Source organism: Sinohyriopsis cumingii, chromosome 2, assembly GCF_028554795.1.
Source record: "Sinohyriopsis cumingii isolate HCF-2022 chromosome 2, ASM2855479v2, whole genome shotgun sequence".
Taxonomy (NCBI): domain Eukaryota; kingdom Metazoa; phylum Mollusca; class Bivalvia; order Unionida; family Unionidae; genus Sinohyriopsis; species Sinohyriopsis cumingii.
In genome coordinates, this window is record NC_142962.1 from 78,976,493 (window position 1) to 78,994,343 (window position 17,851).

At 34.9% G+C, this 17,851-nt stretch overlaps 1 protein-coding gene across 1 annotated transcript; it reads left to right on the forward strand.

Annotated features, from left to right (window-relative positions):
• Positions 1–245: 245 nt before the first annotated feature.
• Positions 246–12,952, forward strand: LOC149805249 (uncharacterized). The gene is made up of 4 exons (XM_089948864.1): positions 246–421; positions 4,382–4,597; positions 5,855–6,031; positions 12,760–12,952. The coding sequence occupies exons 1-3, from the start codon at positions 350–352 to the stop codon at positions 5,996–5,998; spliced, it is 432 nt and encodes a 143-aa protein (XP_089804990.1). The 5' UTR covers positions 246–349; the 3' UTR covers positions 5,999–6,031; positions 12,760–12,952.
• The last annotated feature ends 4,899 nt before the right edge of the window (positions 12,953–17,851 follow it).

Below are 17,851 nucleotides of genomic sequence, written 5' to 3' on the forward strand. Positions count from 1 at the left end.
GACTTTGTTGTAACTTTGAGTGACCGAATTTTTGGAACAAATAAGCTTAAATGCTCAATACAAGGCAACTTTTTTCGTCTTAGCTTACATTAATGTTTTGTGTTTTTCTCAACGTTCTGTAAGTTTTTGTAACTGTTATCAAACTTTTCGTAACTTTTCGCACTTTTCTCAACTTTTCGTAACTTTCCACACTTTAGTCATATCCCTGGCTGAGTGCACTATCTATGTTATGACATCAAAGGCCGAGGTAGTTCTGATTCTAACCAGTCCGGGTACCAGGCAAAAGTATACTGACAAGGTTATTGATCAAATAAACGGCCAAAACAATCGCTGGTTGAACATCTCAAAAATGTTCTTTAAGTTTAATTCTCTAGCAGGGAGGTTAGTTCAGTCGAGTCAGTTAGCGGCTTACACTCCACAGGTAAAACAAGTTTGTTAAGTAAAATTATTGGATATCGTCAAGGATGTTTCTACTGACTACTGTACAGTATATTAGCCTCGAACACAGGGAACGTTACAAAGAAAATTTGGAGTATCCGTCCATGAATCAAGGGATGGGGGTTCTAATTTGTAACAGTATTGTTAAGGTTAGAACTCCCATCCCTTGATTCATGGACGGATACTCCAATTTTTCCTTGCAACGAATCTCTGTGGCCCGGAACGCTCTATTATCGTGGTACTTAATGTTGTTATAGGTACATATTAAAACCTATCTGTTATTGCTGCAATCTTACAAATTGTAAAGTTTCTCAGACTATCCCTCTATCTATTCCTATAAAAAAAAGTCGCAGTCATTCCAGTCGTGTTAATGTAAATAAAACCGTATATGGCGGCTGACACATACTACCGTACCATGGGGAAACAACTCTATATTGTCGCGGTATTTATTCAACTTACGTATGGTAGTTCGCACATACAATAAACATAAATTTCAACTTAGTGACAAGATGGCATGTCAGCGCTTGCACTGGCTGAATATTTCCACCATAATAAAAGATGCAAGACTAAATTGAATACACTAATGTCAGTTAAGTTGAAATCCATGATAACAACTGTAGATATTAAAATTAAAAATTAGATATCACTTTGTCTGAATTTTAAGTGTAATGTGGGCAGAGAAATCTATATATACAAATGAATCTATTATTAATATTATTATTAGTACAGAAATATTACTGATTTTAAAAATAGCTTAACTATTGTTGCCTTCCTTTCTATTTAGGATACGTAGGATCATCAGCAACATTTTGTCAATTTTGGTTGATATTGGCTACCATGCAATGAAATTCCAAGCATAAACTTGTAAGGACATGTACGTCACCATCAGTATTATATGACTTATAATCAACAGACATCAGACAATAACACTGAATATAGTTCGTAATCAGAGCCAATGCAGGTATAGCAATTTCGACTGGAGTTTTGTATATGATCAACGTAATTGCATGCACTTTACAACAGAGTAATGTTTATTCTTTTTCATTGTAAAGTCAGAGGTTTTTGAAATGTTAATCACGCATGTTTGGACACCAATTTTTTATCTGTAATAGGTGTGTGGCAAAATTCAAAGACTTGCCAGTCCTGCTTCAGCCACCTGCTTTGTGTGAAAATGTGTTGATCATCTAGCTGTGCTGATATTTACAAAGACAGAATTCAGTGGCAGAAAGACCCCTTGATGTACATGTTGCCATTATAAGAGTGCATCAAAAGAACATGATGCAGTAGCTGGGCAGCAAGTACAAAGGTTTTGTCTGGCCAGCTGGGTGGGAAAATGTACTGATATTTAGGGTAACATGGTCATATTACGACCAGTACGGTAATTCTGACCATGGATGTATATCCTGCGTTTACAGCAAATATATGCAAATTACTTGCTATGTACTTTGTTTTTGTTTGTGCACATGTGTATGCAAATTAGTAAAGATGTTAACATCGCGTGACATAATTGCCTCAGTATTCTATCTTCAGCGCAAGTTCATAAGGTGCATTCATACATTTTATTATTCAGTCATCCAAGATTTGTATAGCTTTCAATAACATTATAATTATGTTATCGTAGCTTTAAAATAATGCTTTGTCTTGCTAAAAAAAAGTAAAAATTGCACCAGTTTTATGACAAATGACAATAGTATGCAGTGTTTTATATAGTGGTCGGATTTAACGTGGGTTATTTTTCATAAGGACAATTCCGACCAAGAACACAAGCTTAAAGAAAATGTAGAATTATTATTAGTTTGTATTGAACTTTGAAGAAAAAAATCCTGGAATAAATATGTAATTAAAAACAAATAAATAAAAAATTAAAGGTATAAATCTAAATACAAATAAAATGTTAATTATCACTAAAACAACATCCATAAATATCTGTATAGCAATATCACTTTATATCTGCTATCGCTTTTTCTTGATATAAAACAAAACAATTAAAAGCATTTAAAAATTTCAAGATAAACAAAATCTTTGTATTTTACAGATGAAACTTGTATACGTATGGTCCATATATGGTAGTCAGAATTACTTTATTATTCATATGACAGTATATAATGTGGTTTTTAAAATCATAGTCTAGTCTACCTGAAAATATAGAATATCCAACAGTCACCGCAAAAAAATTGTTTATTATTGTACATGAATGAAGTGTGCTTGAAGCACAACTTGTATGGTTTAAAAACAAATGCAGCATATTAGTAAATTACCTTCATGTACAAAGGTGTACTTCTTAAGTATATATAACAGCAAGACAATAGTGTCAGACTAATCTTTAAAACGAATACATTGTGGAGAACCGTTCACATGACATGTATGGATTCTGTCCAAATTTCAACTGACGTTTCCCACCTAATGCAGGATATTCAGAAAGTTAATTTTGGGTCTCATGAGCTTAAATGTTCGATTATTAAACATAAAGACAAGAATAAATAGCTGTCATCTTGTGTCCATTCCAACGTCACTTTGTCTGATAATTATCCCTTGTAGTGTTGCTTTAAATTTTTTCTGGGTTAAACCTTCATAGGTCCTGCTGCAGATTCATCAGCTTGTTAAATGCAAATGCGAAAATGATACCTCAAACAACATACAAGCAAAGTTTTTTTTTTATCTGCATGTTAGTCCCCTCTTTTGAGTGGGACTAAAAGTGTACCAGTAATTAGTAACTGGAAATAACCAAATCAGAGGAAATCCCATGCTCTCAGCAACATGGAATTTGGCAAAACCATGAGTTTAATAGGCCAACATCCAGTATTTATGAAAAGAATCTAGTGGTACTGTGTGGTGCAGCATTGTTTGCATCATGTGGTTGCCACATTGTGTCCAAGATAATCATATGCAACCAAATTATCATTGGTAATTTTACTGGCATTGGCTGGTAACAGCTTGGCAAGCCAGTATCATGCTAGTACCTCAAGTTTGACAGTTACCTGAATTCCCTACAAGTGTTGTTTGCCACATCATCGTTTGATCTCCAATGTGAAAAATTTAGCTAATGAGATTTTGATTGTGTGTCGAAGCAGATAAGAAAGGCCTTGTATGAAGTTCTTATTGTAAACAGTCTGATATTGACATGTGTCTAATTATTAAAAACCGCTCCAATGTCCTAGTGGTTAGAGCATCCACCTCGGATGCATCACAGCAGCGTGAGGTTGCGGGTTCAAACTCTGGCCCTGTCTAGTAAAAATGGTACTAGCAGCTGCCTCGCTTGGTACTCAGCATTAAGAGGTTAGTGTTAGGACTGGCCAGTCTGCTGTCAGGATAATGTGACTGGGTAGGACATGACGCTACATGTCTGGCATGATTCCTCAGTGCTAGACATCACTATAACTGCCACTCTGCAGACATCGTAGGAATATAACTGAAAAATTGTTAAAGCTATTTTAAAAATCCAAATCACACACAGACCCTACCCCCAATTATTAAGGAGAATATGTTGTAATTGTTATCAATGAGAAGGTAAGTTATTTACTAATTGATTTCAGGATGGTAAGGTTTGAAATAAGGTTTGAAACACCCTTGCCATAAAGCTGCTCTTGTTTAATGCATGTAGCTTGTTCTTTGCATCAACAAGCATATTCTTTTAAGATATCCAAAGGGTCCATAGTCAAATTAATGTTCTGTAGAGAATTGATAACATTACATGTTTTTGTTCACAATACCCATCATATATATCTGTTTCTGTCTGCTGGAGTAAATAACACTTTGTACCAAGCTTGTACATTTGATAAAGCTCTTCAAGTGGAATATAGCTTTTAAGCCTTTTACCTGGGTGAGCTGTGGAAGTGGCTTTAGTTACAGCTGGTTTTATTTTATTGTCATTATCTCGCTCTGTCTTCTCCACATGATTTTATCCCCATGATATTTCAGCCATTTTTTATTTGATCTTCAACAGGGTTTGATGCCCTTTTCTGGTAGTTCTCCAGTACCAGTATTTGACTCCATGACTACTAAGCCTGCTCTTGTGCATGATATACCTGAGAAACCCAAGACTGCACAAACTCGAGGAGCAGCAACATCTGCAAGTGCACTACCTCATGACGCTCCTCATGGAATACACCCTACAAAACAAGGTTACCTAAAACAAATGGAATGGCAACAGATTTTATGTGTATGTATATATAGTAAAATGTGCCAGTTATAAGGATTTCTAAATACCATTGGAATTTTGAGACATATAACTTATCCTGTGGATATGGCTGCATTAATGTTTGTGTTAAGATTCATGAGAAAGCTGTTGAATAATAAATAATCTACCTTTTTTGTACAGTATTCAACTGAAAGTTTTGGTTTTATATTACTACAGTAATACCTGTCTCCAGAGATCACGAAAGACGTGCTGTTTGGAGAGATCAGTTACTCTATGCATGAACTGTTAGTTATATAGAAGAATTACCTGCAATGGGATCCACCTTTCTTTAGAGATTTCTTTTGGTGGAAGGGGTCATTGCCCGAAATGGGATTAAATGATTTTCATAGATTGGTCTGTTTTCCATCGGCTGATGTCTGTAGATCCATTAGTTTTTACTGATGACATCATTGATCATCTGGTTGGTCCTAAATGAAAATGTTTCTACTTGTACATCCAATATGGCCACCAAAGTGAGTATGGGCAAAACAATGCACCCATGTAGTGTATCGATATGCTTCATGATTCAAAACTTTACAAATTTGCCAGAAGCATCCTGGCACAAAGGCTTTCAAGTTTGTAGAAAGGATACCAATTTGACATCAAATATGGCAGCTGTTTATACTGAAAATGGAGAAACCTTAAGATGTTTTCTTTACAAAAATTTATGGATCAAATTTTGCTTTAAAAAAAAGCATCCTGCTATCAAGAGCTTTGAATTTGATATAAATGATCATAATTGACCATGAAATATCGGCAGTGTTACTGAAAATGAAAGATCTTTTAAATAATTCTTTCTCTAAAAACACTAAACAGAATGTGATGCATTACACTGGAAAGATTATGACATGTGCTTTCGTATTTGTACAAGGTATGCCCATCCACTACTAAATTTGGCAATAGTTAATACAAATCTACAAGCAATTAATTGATGTAAACTTGAAAAAACTGCTTTGACATTGACAGAAGGTTTATCAATGTAATACAAAATAATGCAGCTGATATGACATCAAATATAGATGAAGGTATATGAAACAATTATTTTCTCAGAATATTTTATCATTTGCATTCGGAAATATTTCTATCAAAATGACTCAGATTTCTTGGGTCACAAGTACTTGCATTTGGCTATTAGGCAGATGTTGAGTGAATTCAGGCCCGTTTGGACTTTTTGTTTATAACAGCTGTAATGCAGATTATCTTTTTTAAATAATTTTTCATTTTGCTTTTTCTTTTCAGAAACAAGATGGGAAACTTGTATGGCAGAAACACCCAGTAGACAGAGTTTTTTTATATTTGACATTTGGACTTGTTATATTTGGCACTGCTTTTGTTGGCTATAGAACATTTCTGATGTCTTTCCCACAGAAGAAAGAGGACTAAATGCTTGGTAATGATGTTAGGGAGATACTGAAGGTAATTGATAACATGAAATGGGATCCGTATCATTCTACTGTATAATGATGTTCATGATATAAAAAGAAGGGGTGTGATGTAAACGAATTAAGGGAGGGGGAGGGGACAGGCTGAAAACAATATATCTGACAGGCTGAAAACAATATATCCATTGATAACAATGGTCATATGTATGTGTGTGACTTGGACTTTTAACATAGCTTTAAAAAAAATTTCAGTCATATCGCTACAAAGTCTTCAGTTTGGCAGTTTAAAGTGATGTCTAGCTCAGGGGCATCATGTCGCAGACATATAGCATCATGTCCCACCCAATTACATTATCCTTACATCAGGCCAACCAGTCCTAACACTATCCTCATAATGCTGAGCATTGAGTGAGGCAGCTGCTACTACCATTTTTGTAAGTCTTTGGTATGACTGGGATGGAGTTTGAACCCATGAGCTCCCACATGCGAGGTTGATACTCTATCCACTAGGTCACTGTAACGGTCGATAACGATGGTCAAACTCCATTCATGAAGATATATGAATGTTTTATTCTGCATAATGCCACCAGTTATGTTGATTACTATTTGGGATACCTTATATTAAGTTTATCCGAACACTTTCTGTAGTTTATACAACCATGCTAATGACTGTTTGAACTATGTATTTAGTTGCGATGAAACGGGGCTTTTCACAGTATTGTCTGCTTTTTAAATTAAGAAAATTAAAGTTAATTTTTAGATACTTTTGTTTATTAAGATATAATTCATGAAGTATGGGGCAAAGTTCCTGTGGAAATTTTTAACTGACTGTTTTTGAGCAGAAAAGATTATAACAATAATTTATACATAGACTAAGAGGTCAAAGGTTACACTTTTGAGTTTATTTTTCATCCACACCATAATAGATTGTTGAAGAATTTTATTTTACATTTGATTAACGGTATACATTGTACAACAGTGTTGTATGTTGATCAATCCCAGGGGACAGTTTCCCACCCCAAACTGCCAGTGTCCCTCTAAATTTAACAGTTCCTATTATCTAGATTATTATATTGGGACAAAAGTATGTAAGATGTCCTCAACAGCTCAGTCAAGGTGCAGCATAGATACCAAGTAGACATTATGCACTTAATTTCACCTTTGAATTGGCCATACATTGTATGTATTATTTGATGGTTCAGCTGAATCACAGTGATGTTTACCCTTCATTCAGTCCAATCATGCATCATGTAGTAACTGTATAGGTTTCTTTGTGAGTGTTGACTTTAAGATGCAACAATTCAGTTTTCTAGACAATTCAGAAAATTATTTCTTCCATTAAAAATGCTTTTGCTTGTCACAGTTTGAAAGAAAACAAAATTTATTCTGAAATGAGAATCATGTGTCTAATCCTTAAGCAGTACATACTGTTAACACTTGCACATTGTGTAATACACAACTTTAAGCCACCTTAGATTCTGATGCAGTAGGGCCATCTGCATATGTACTGTGGCAGGGTTGCATCTAGGACACTCGATCATTCAAATACTCCCCAAATTTGAGATTTCCCACAAGATTTTTAATCCTATGGGGGCAAAATCGTGCAAAAAATAAGAATTGTGCTCATTTGTTTGTTAAGACTGCATTATTTTATTATTTTTTTGCTGTAAAACTCCCGGTTGTCACTCCAGTGGATATGTTGTATTTGTATAGTCCTAAATATGTCATGTATTTCTATGTGTTATGTGCTCATTTGTGTGCATCTAGGACACTCGATTGTTCAAATACCCCCCAAATTTAAGATTTCCCACAAGATTTTTTAATCCTATGGGGGCAAAATCATGCAAAAACTAAGAATTGTGCGCATTTGTTTGTTAAGAATGCGTTATTTTATTATTATTTTTTTTGCTGTAAAACTTCCGGTTGTCACTCTCAGTGAATATGTTGTACTTATATAGTCATGTATTTCTATGTGTTATGTGCTCAATTCTGATTGGATAATAACAAAGGTCAGAAGAGCATATTTGATACAGAGGCTGGCTTGGTGGTACAACGTGTTAAATGGCTAAATCAGTTAAACTCGGACACTTTTTCATTATTTTAGCAGTAACACTTCTAATAGCAGTCAGGGTGCAGAAGTTTCTGTCAATAGGCACAATGACAGCGAACAAACACTTCCTCTGGCTAATCTCATATCAGACGATGCTAGTGATGATGTGCTTAAAGATGCCCGTGATGAAACTAAGGGTCCATCTAACGCCAAGAAAATAAAGTACTCTTTCAATTCATGCTGGAAACAAAATCGACCATGGCTAGAAATTAATGAAGAAAATGAGATGCTTTGCAGATGGTGTGTAAAAACTGGTAAAAAAATAATTTCACACTTGGAAATGCTAATTTCAGGACATAACCCTTGACATACATGTTGAATTACCAGCTCACAAACAGGCGATTCAGGATTTGAAACTAAGTGAAAATCTTAAAACTACATGCATGGCAGCTATCAGCAAGAAATCTGAATCAGTTATTCATGCTATGTCAGTTTCCCATTACTTGGCAAGGTAGAATATTGCTTCTCTAAAATATGGCTCACTGTTGGATTTTGTTGACTTTCTGGGTGTTGGTGTTGGCAACATGAGAGGTGGAGGAAACACAACATATTTGTCAAGGGCTTCTGTAGAGGAATTTCAGGTAAGTTCTTTTATTTTATTTACATTTTTTCTATTGAAATTTAGATGGAGAAATGGTGTTTACTAACAAGCAACCAAAACATGATCAGTTTGGTTTCAATCAGTGCATCTCTTGAGGAATACATGTGTTACTAAATATAGCACCTAGCATTGTGACTGGCCAATAAAATTGCATTTGGTAGCTAGTCATCATAACTTCACGTCAGTGTTGAATGGTTGATAACATTTTTCTGTTTTAATCAATCTGGATTATTGGTACCCGTTTCTTTTGTCATGAAATTCTTTCCTGTCTAGACAGGTCACATTACAGTATCACTACAACGGGTTTTCGTGTTTGAAATGATGATACAGTCACTGTTGTTTGAATAATTTCCTGAGCATGTAAGGAGTTGCTGTCGTCATCATGATACAGCACCATAGTCAGAAAAATCCCATCACTTGAAACTTATATAATGCTTTAGTAAATAAGTTATTATTTGCTCTGATGATCATTGCAGCAAATGACATTGACCCTGATCTGCTTATATCACAGCTGTGCATATGTAGGGACCCATCAATGATGTATATAATAGCAATGTTTGTTGTTTTTAAAATCATTGTATACAGACAGGCATAATCACTTCCTTCATTACTATAATTGAATGACTTTAATTAACAGAGAGAGAGACTGTAGTGCCATATTATTTTAGCATTTAAACACCTTGATGGGATGTCTTAAAATGACCAAATTATCACAAGGCAACATCCTTAGATACTCCATGGTCTTAGGTTAAGGTTCTTGCACAATTTGCATCTGAATTTGGTCATTTTACTTTGTTTTTTAAAAATAAAATATTTGTTTTCCATTTCTCAAATTCCTTTAATAATAATAAAATAATAATAATGATAATACAATACTTTTATACTTTGATTTATCATCAAGCTTTATTTTTTTCCAGGATTGCATAGCAACAGTGATAGAATCTGAGTTAATGCAGAAAGTATGATGTAGTCCATTCATTAGCACCTTAATTGATGTGAGTACAGACATTTCAAATACCAAGAAGCTGGTCATTTATGTGTGACCCAAAACAAGTTTCGACAGTGGGGGTCTCTTGCTAAGACTATCATTAAAAGAGAAATGTACCCTAGAGACAGAATGTGCGGACTCTGGCAGATTGTACATCAACATCATGCAGACACGTTTCCAAATTTTCTTCAGTTAGCATCAGCGGCCATGGTTATGCCACACGAAACTGCTGACTGAAAGAGGATTCAGCAATCAAAATTGAACCAAAACTGCAGGAAGAAGTCATGTAGAAGAAAGGGTGCTCAACAGACTCATGATTTCAATTGAAGGACCTCCTCTGAGCGACTTCAACTTTAAGAAGGCATTGGTAGAGGATGAGGAATGACAGGAAGCTATTTAGGAAATAGTGATCATATCTGCAGAATAATGCATTCACAATTACAGTCTGTCTGGATGCAGATGTATATATGTCCCAGTAAAAAGTTAACTTATAGAAACTGTATATATACTTTCCCTAATTCATTTTGAGCTTTGGACTTTTCCTTAAAAATTATTTTTTGTCATCCATGAAAGGAAAATATGTGCTCTTCTGATCTTTCTTAGTATGGATTTGTAACCAGTCAGAAACACACGGAAGTACATGACACTTTTTTAAGATTGGCCAGAGGAGTGACACTATTTGCAGTCTATGGTTTGATTCTTTAATGGTTAGTGTGTAGATAGAATGTTATTAGAAAACATAAGACTTTGATTTCAGTTCTAAGTGTTATACTATAATGTAAGAAGACATGAAATGCATTTAATGCACTTATTATACTTGCTATTGCTCTTTTTGAATGCATTGAGGGTTTTTTTACACCATACTGGAAGCCCCCCCCCCCCCCATGGCTACAGCCCCCCCCCCCCCCCCCGGCTGCGTTGGCCCCCTCTTTTTTCAGATTCAGTGGTAGCAAGTACCCACATTTATCAAATCCTAGATGCAACCCTGCTGTGGTAGGGACTTGACTTGAATAGATGCTCTGCAGAAATAGACACTTAGGTAGCCATTGTCCATGCTGTTATAAAATGTTGACAAGAATTGTCATCAAAAGCAGATGTCAGTTTCAGATCCTGGCTAGGTTAGTGTGTCATTTATATCACATGAAATCATATATTACAGTCTATGGTCTTAAACTAAGTAACAGAAAAAAGCAAAACAAACAAGGTTAGTAAAAATTATCCGATAATTTATTTCCATAGAATACAAAGTGAAAATTTAAAGGAACTTCAGTATTGTGAATGATACTGCAAATAAACATAAAAGTTCTATCACAAGTCCAAAGTATTGAGTGTTCTGAATGAATTCCAGTGGTGTTCTGAATGAATTTATATCCTGATTGTGATGAAGCACAAATAGTATTGAACATGCTGGTGTGCTAACAGTCTTGATATATTAGTTTTATAATTCAGAATATCTTTGAATGAATTCACAAAATACCAAGATAGTCCAAACAATCAATGATCACTTTGTAATTCCAACAAACAATTTAATAAAATAAATTATTCCTTGTAAATTATAACTAAACACAACTAAACAACTGATATTATGAGAGACATGAATAATTGTTTACTTATTCCTTTTATACAGACTGTTACCTGACTTAGGACACAACAAAATGGGTTCTTAATAGTTCGTAGCATATATATATTGCAAAAATTATGTTTTTTTTTAAAGGTGGTAAAGATTGCTTTAATTTAGGTTAATTGTAGATTAACAACTTTTGTATATAAATTGCAAATGCTGAATTTTAAAATTTTGCATGTTATTATATTATCTCACATCACACTTTGTAACATATTATAGTTGGTGATGAGTATACCAAATAATTTGGAAGCTAAGTCACCGTAATTCTACCAAACTTTCTTATCAGTACTAAAAACATTTATTCAGTACTAATTTCAAAAATAGACTGTAGATCTTAGGCACTGGGATATATCCTTTACCTGTTGTTTACAGTCAGTAATCTACTGTTAAAAAAACAGAAAATAATGTTTAAACAAATCATACCATTCAGAAGAAAGTGGTATCAGTGGAAATGTTTGAACCAAGTGGATGGTGCTTTTGTAAGTAATTGTGAATGTATCTAGTTGATAGAACAGAAAGTATCACTATTTCTGGCTTTAAAAGTAATATCCATTAAAGAGCATTTATACTGTACTATATTATACCATCAGCGATTTGTGGGAAACCAGTGATCATCTTCGAGCTTAAAAATTGCTTCAAGGGAGATTACTAAAAATATCTTGTGACTAATGCCCAACTAGTTAGTGAACTTTGAACATTGATCAAGATCCATAGCTGTCAACCCTCATGATTTTGGCATAAAATCACAACTTTCTACAGAGATTCATGGATTCTCGCTGCATGCAAAACAAATCGCGAATTCCCCAATTCTTAAGTATTTTAAATTTTCCCATTTGTTTTTGAACATTTTTCTTCAAGATTTTAAAAAAAGGCACAATTGATTAAGGTACCTTTGATTCCCCCTGCATTAGTTATTTCTTCTATCATGATTATAAGCCATATGCCATATTCTACATAAGCCCACAAATGAGATCAAAACTGTGACAAATATATTGAATTATGAGTGCACATGTATAATTCCTGGTATGCCATATCAGCAGGAAGCAGCAGCTGAAACCCATTTAAGACATCTTACCGTTTATGCCTGGTGGTGCCTTGGACCTTAACTTTGAGAATAAACTTGATCTAAAAATATGTATCTTTAGTATTATCCTGTTTGCGGAGAGAAAGCATCTTCAAAATGAAGAGCTCACAACAAAGTCAGAGGGTGTTAACTTGTAAGTATATGCATATGATTGGATCATAGCTTTTGTCATATTGATTTGCAGTTATTATTAGCTTAACTTGGGAAAATATATCCAAATTTGTAAGTTTACACAGTACTAAATTATTTTATAGATACAGTATTACACTTTACCTGAATTCATTGCATAACAAACTGTTTATTCATATACTATGTTTTAATGTCGATTGTTTACAATGTAGTTTTCTATTTTCAGATTTAGTGATTCTCCATGGATACTATCTTGGTAACTTGGTGTGTGAAATCTATAAGAAAGTACAGAAAAAAGTGGGTTTGTCATGCTGACCATCATTCATTCTCAAGCAAAGATTTGCATAGGGAGTTTCTTGTTATCTATTTTGCTTTGATATTTTATGAGAAGTAAAAAAATAAAGATTTTAAGAACATCACATATTCTGTTGCGTGTGTGTGTATCTTTTATCACTGTTTTTTTAGATGAATAACAGTTTTTAATGACCACTAGCAGTCACAATGTCAGCCAATAAGCCCATCTTAAGTGCATTCCAAGATGAATTCTCCATCTCCTCTTCCATCTCTCTTCTCTCAACAAAAATAAATTCAGTAATGATGATACTCTGTTATCCAGGTAGTTAGGCGGTTGTGTCAGTGGCCTACATCATGGAGGTAAACCATCTTGATGACATCAACACCACCCTCACCGACCACTAATCCAATGTCCTGCATATTCCAAGACTGTTTGGTCAAAAGCCATTATTTTGTAATTATACTCTTTCAATACATATTGGCTCAAAGATTTTGTAATGACTTTTTTACTCCGTGGATTGTCATCAAGTTTAAACATGGGTTTATTGGAGAACATTGATGATATAAAATGATCTGTTGGTCTAAAGATCAATGTTCTGGAATCTCTTTAAAGAACAGGGAAGTGAGGTTTGAAACAGTTATGTTTGCAGGTGGACACTGAGTATCAAACTAGAATATTTTTTTTTTTTAAATTGTGTCACCAGTGTAACATAAAATGACTTTGGCAGACCATCTCTATTATCTACAATGATAAAAGTAATGGCATCCTCGAAAAAAACATCGAGAAATGCATCATGAGGTGGCAGATTTCAATCTAAATAGTAATGACTTAATTTTCATGCATGGTTCTTCGATTTCAGTGCCCACAGTCCTGTCCTAGCTTACCGGTTTCAGGTTTTAAAAATATTGTCAGTCACGTGTATAAAATTTGCAGATTATTTCTTGATAAATTATAAAATTTGAAGTCTTTCAAATGTATAGCATACAGTTGTTTGATATTGTGCACACAGACAAACATATTTTAGACCTGCCAAATGAAGACCAGCATTTTGTATGTTAATTGTCAATTATTCCCTGATACTTGGTTGTACTGAATAAATTCCAGAAATCTAATTAAAGACCTGTCCTATCTCAGTACTTGTTATTCCTTGCCAGTGAAGTTATGGGGGAATATAACTTTTTTCTTATTTGTTCAGGTTTTCTTTGTTATTTTATTTTAGTTGTGAGAATGCAGTTCATGTAACAAATTTAAACCATATGTTTCTTTCTATTTTTAATGTGATGTACCATCATTGTGTATTTATTATATTAAATACACAGTCTTAAGATATTTATTTTGTAGTATTTATTGTGTAGGCCTAATGTTTATGAAGTTTTGGGAGGCTTTATCTTCCTAAATTTTTACATCCAATTCTTCATTGTTTCTTTATTGGAGCTGTTTTCTTTTAATAGGCATTTTTAGTCACTATTGTGCTGACATGCTGATAAACCCTACAACAGTTACTACTTCTATTACTTGTTAATTTGCAACTAGAGTCATGACAACCTCAGTATCTTGGCTCCTGTTTCAACTACACAGAATAATTTGGATTCATATCAAGGTGAACTATTTTTGCTTTACTGGTTATAGACTAGAAGCGTCTAAGCAGTTGCTTTTCATCCAGTGTCTGGCCTTGGTTGGCACAAGTTTTGTTGTCGTACTGGGAGTAGTTAAATCAACTGCTTCAGATGCATTCTTCGCAAGATCTTGTAGGTCCCATATGAAAATGGTGCCACATTGATGCAAATTTTCATGATGACAATATTGTTATTGTTACTACTCCAAAGTGGATGGTCATAATGACGTGGGTTTTCACAAAATGACTTTTTATGATATCCAGTTGTTTAGAAATGAAAATGATGCCAATATATCATTCAAAATGGACACCAAAGTGACTATCTTGAAAAACTTAGTATGAATAGATGATAATATCAACATGGGGATTAACCTTTAAAAATTCTAGTGAAGACTAGTTGATCATAAGTGAAGATGGTGACAATCTGGTATCCATTAAGGCCATCATTGTATTCATCTTAAATATCTTGTCACTGCCACTCCTGAACTGATGGTCATATCAACATAGGTGTTTCAGTAAAATACTTTGTATGATGTCGGGTATATTCTAAATGAAACAGGTGTGTTTGTTGGACAACCAGTCTTGAAAATCATGTTATCACTACTTGAATGGATTGTAGTATCAACATTGGTTTTCACTAAATGACTTTATATGATTAGTCCTAAATAAAATGGTACTGGTCAGACATCTACTGTGCCCACCTTGATGACTATCTTAAAAGATTGGTTAACACTTATTTTCCTGAATCGACAGTCATACCTACATAGATTGTTCACTAAAAGACTTGTTTTTTTCCATGATATTTGATGAAATTGGTGCCATTCACACATCACACATATATATATATACACACACACATTAATGGGGCTAAAGTGCCACCTTCAGATGCCAATATTTCATTGTAAGACTAGCTGGTGTAGATTCATTGGCATTGATTTAAAATAGATGGGATGGTCAACAATATTGAAAATATTTTACGTTAGAGTCATCCAGTAAAAACTTTCCTCGTGGAGCGTATCATGCATTCTAAACCGACTAATTCTTACCAGTATCCACTCCCGACTAATTCTTACCAGTATCCACTCCCGACTAATTCTTACCAGTATCCACTCCCGACTAGCTGTTAAGTAACACTGAAGAAAACTAACTAGCATGTCCACTGCATGGTAACTTTCCGCCCCAATGCGCCAAAAGTACAACATACATTTTGTAAGTATTAACACTATACTGAATCGTCCAATCTTCTGACGGGTATATTTCAAGAAATTCCTATGGATGCATACCTTAGTCATAAAAGCCTAAACCTATTAGGATCACGGGTAACTTTAAACTAGACCAGAGATTCAGACCAGCATTGACTAATTTGCAAACATATGCCTAGAACCAAATCTTCAAGAAGTTCAACAAAGGGAGTTAGATACCTGATTAATCAGAAGTTAGGATTTTAGACAAGAATGGATTCTGTCTTCTAACTTGCAAGATTTGTGTCATTCAAAATGTCGGCAAAACGGCAGATTTCAGAAGGGGAATGAATAACTGCAAAAGTTGCATTTGTAACCAGCCAATAAGACTTGACTGGACACTCGGGTTCCTCAAGATGCTACCGACTGAATCAAATCTCAGGTGGACCGGCTCAGAACACTCATTTAAGGAATGATACTGCATACTTATGACGTGACGGATTTGTTATGCCGTCACTGTGGTAGGCGTGGGGTGGGGTGCTTCCAATATTTTATTTAAATTATTATAGAAGGCACACCCAGGCTCGATTTGGTTGGAAGTTAAATTAGTAAAAGATAGATGTACAGCTCCGAGCTCCCCGTCAGCAATGCCGACGATTAAATGATTGAATATACAAAAAAAGTGAAATTCAGCGAATAACAATTTAATGACAATTCAATAGTGAAATGATTACAATTTCCCAGTACTCTCTTTCCGCTCGAACCTGTGATAGCCTATTGCATCATTTGATTAGTAGTTTGTGATAGCTTTCCACCTGTCCTTGTATTCTACTCATCCGTTTATTCTTCTCTCTATTCATGGAATTCTTTCTCTTCCGCCCGACTTTCTCCAAATTTATTTTCCTCCTCGACTTCTCTATACTCCTCCTTCTCCACTTTATCCACCTCGACTCCTTTTCCTCCTCCTCGACTCTCTTCACCGACTAGACTTGTCGACTCTGACTGCTCTGCTAGTCTCACTTCCCTCTCCCCTCTTAGAGACTCGGGACTTATCTGAATGGAAGTTCTGTCCCCCAAAAAGCTTCCTGTAAAAACACAAGGAAGTTACAATATTTTCCTTAGCCCTCTCATCTCTCACTACCTATCATCAGATAACGGCTATTAAATTTCTTTAGTCACGCATTCATTCACATGAAAATACTCGTACGTTCTTGCATGGTGAAACAACGTCGTAATAAAAGCACGGTATCAATTACTTCTCATGCATACATAACAAATTGCGTCACATCAGTACATATTCATAATGCCATTACACTAAACAATATCACAGCAATCAGGCGCATTTCTTACTTTACCTTAGAACTCATACAAAGTACACAACTATTCAAATACCCATGCTCTGATACATTCATACATCCATATTAACTGATCTTACACACTTCAACCATTTTCCAAATGCACAATTCAAGGATGTGTAAAATCGAACATGTCACATGAATAAATGCACTAATTTGCTACGAAGTAACCTATTAGCGAATGACAAAATTAATTCTGACAACAAGCTAACAATCTAAATAATTCTCTACATAATACTCACTTTTATCAAATACTCATGCAAATTAAACACTACTAAGGCAATTCTACGTACTAACCTATCCTAGTATTTATGTATACATACTACACATAACTACAATTGCAATGCCGTAATCTAAAAAAATCGAGCAAATAACTTACTGACCTTTACGAAGCTTTGTCTTTCATTAGAATCTTCTCTCTAAGTTTTACCGCCAAATTACGAGCGGCTCTCGGAGTAAACGTAAATTACTCGGCAATCTTCCTAGGCGAGACTAAATTTTCGCTTGATAGAAGTTATAATTCGGATCGAAATTATTATCACACCCTCCGTCTCAATTCCGATTGGATGTCTCTTGGATTCAATCCAATCAAACTTAGCGGACAATGTCCTTCTAGCTGTCAGTCCACGTGGGGACGGATTTAGAACACGCCCCATTCCTACCGGTTCTTCTGATCTTTGTAAGACAAAGGTGGGAAGTCGCTCGATCTAACGCCTGTGCCGCTTCAAGATGTCGGGTCATCGCTATAGTCACGGTCGCCTTGCGTAAGAGATAACTCTAGCCTGCGGACATTTTTGGACATCAAAACATGGCTTGTAATAATACCTTAGTTCATACACGACTTATGAACTGGGGCTGAGGAAAAGTTACAC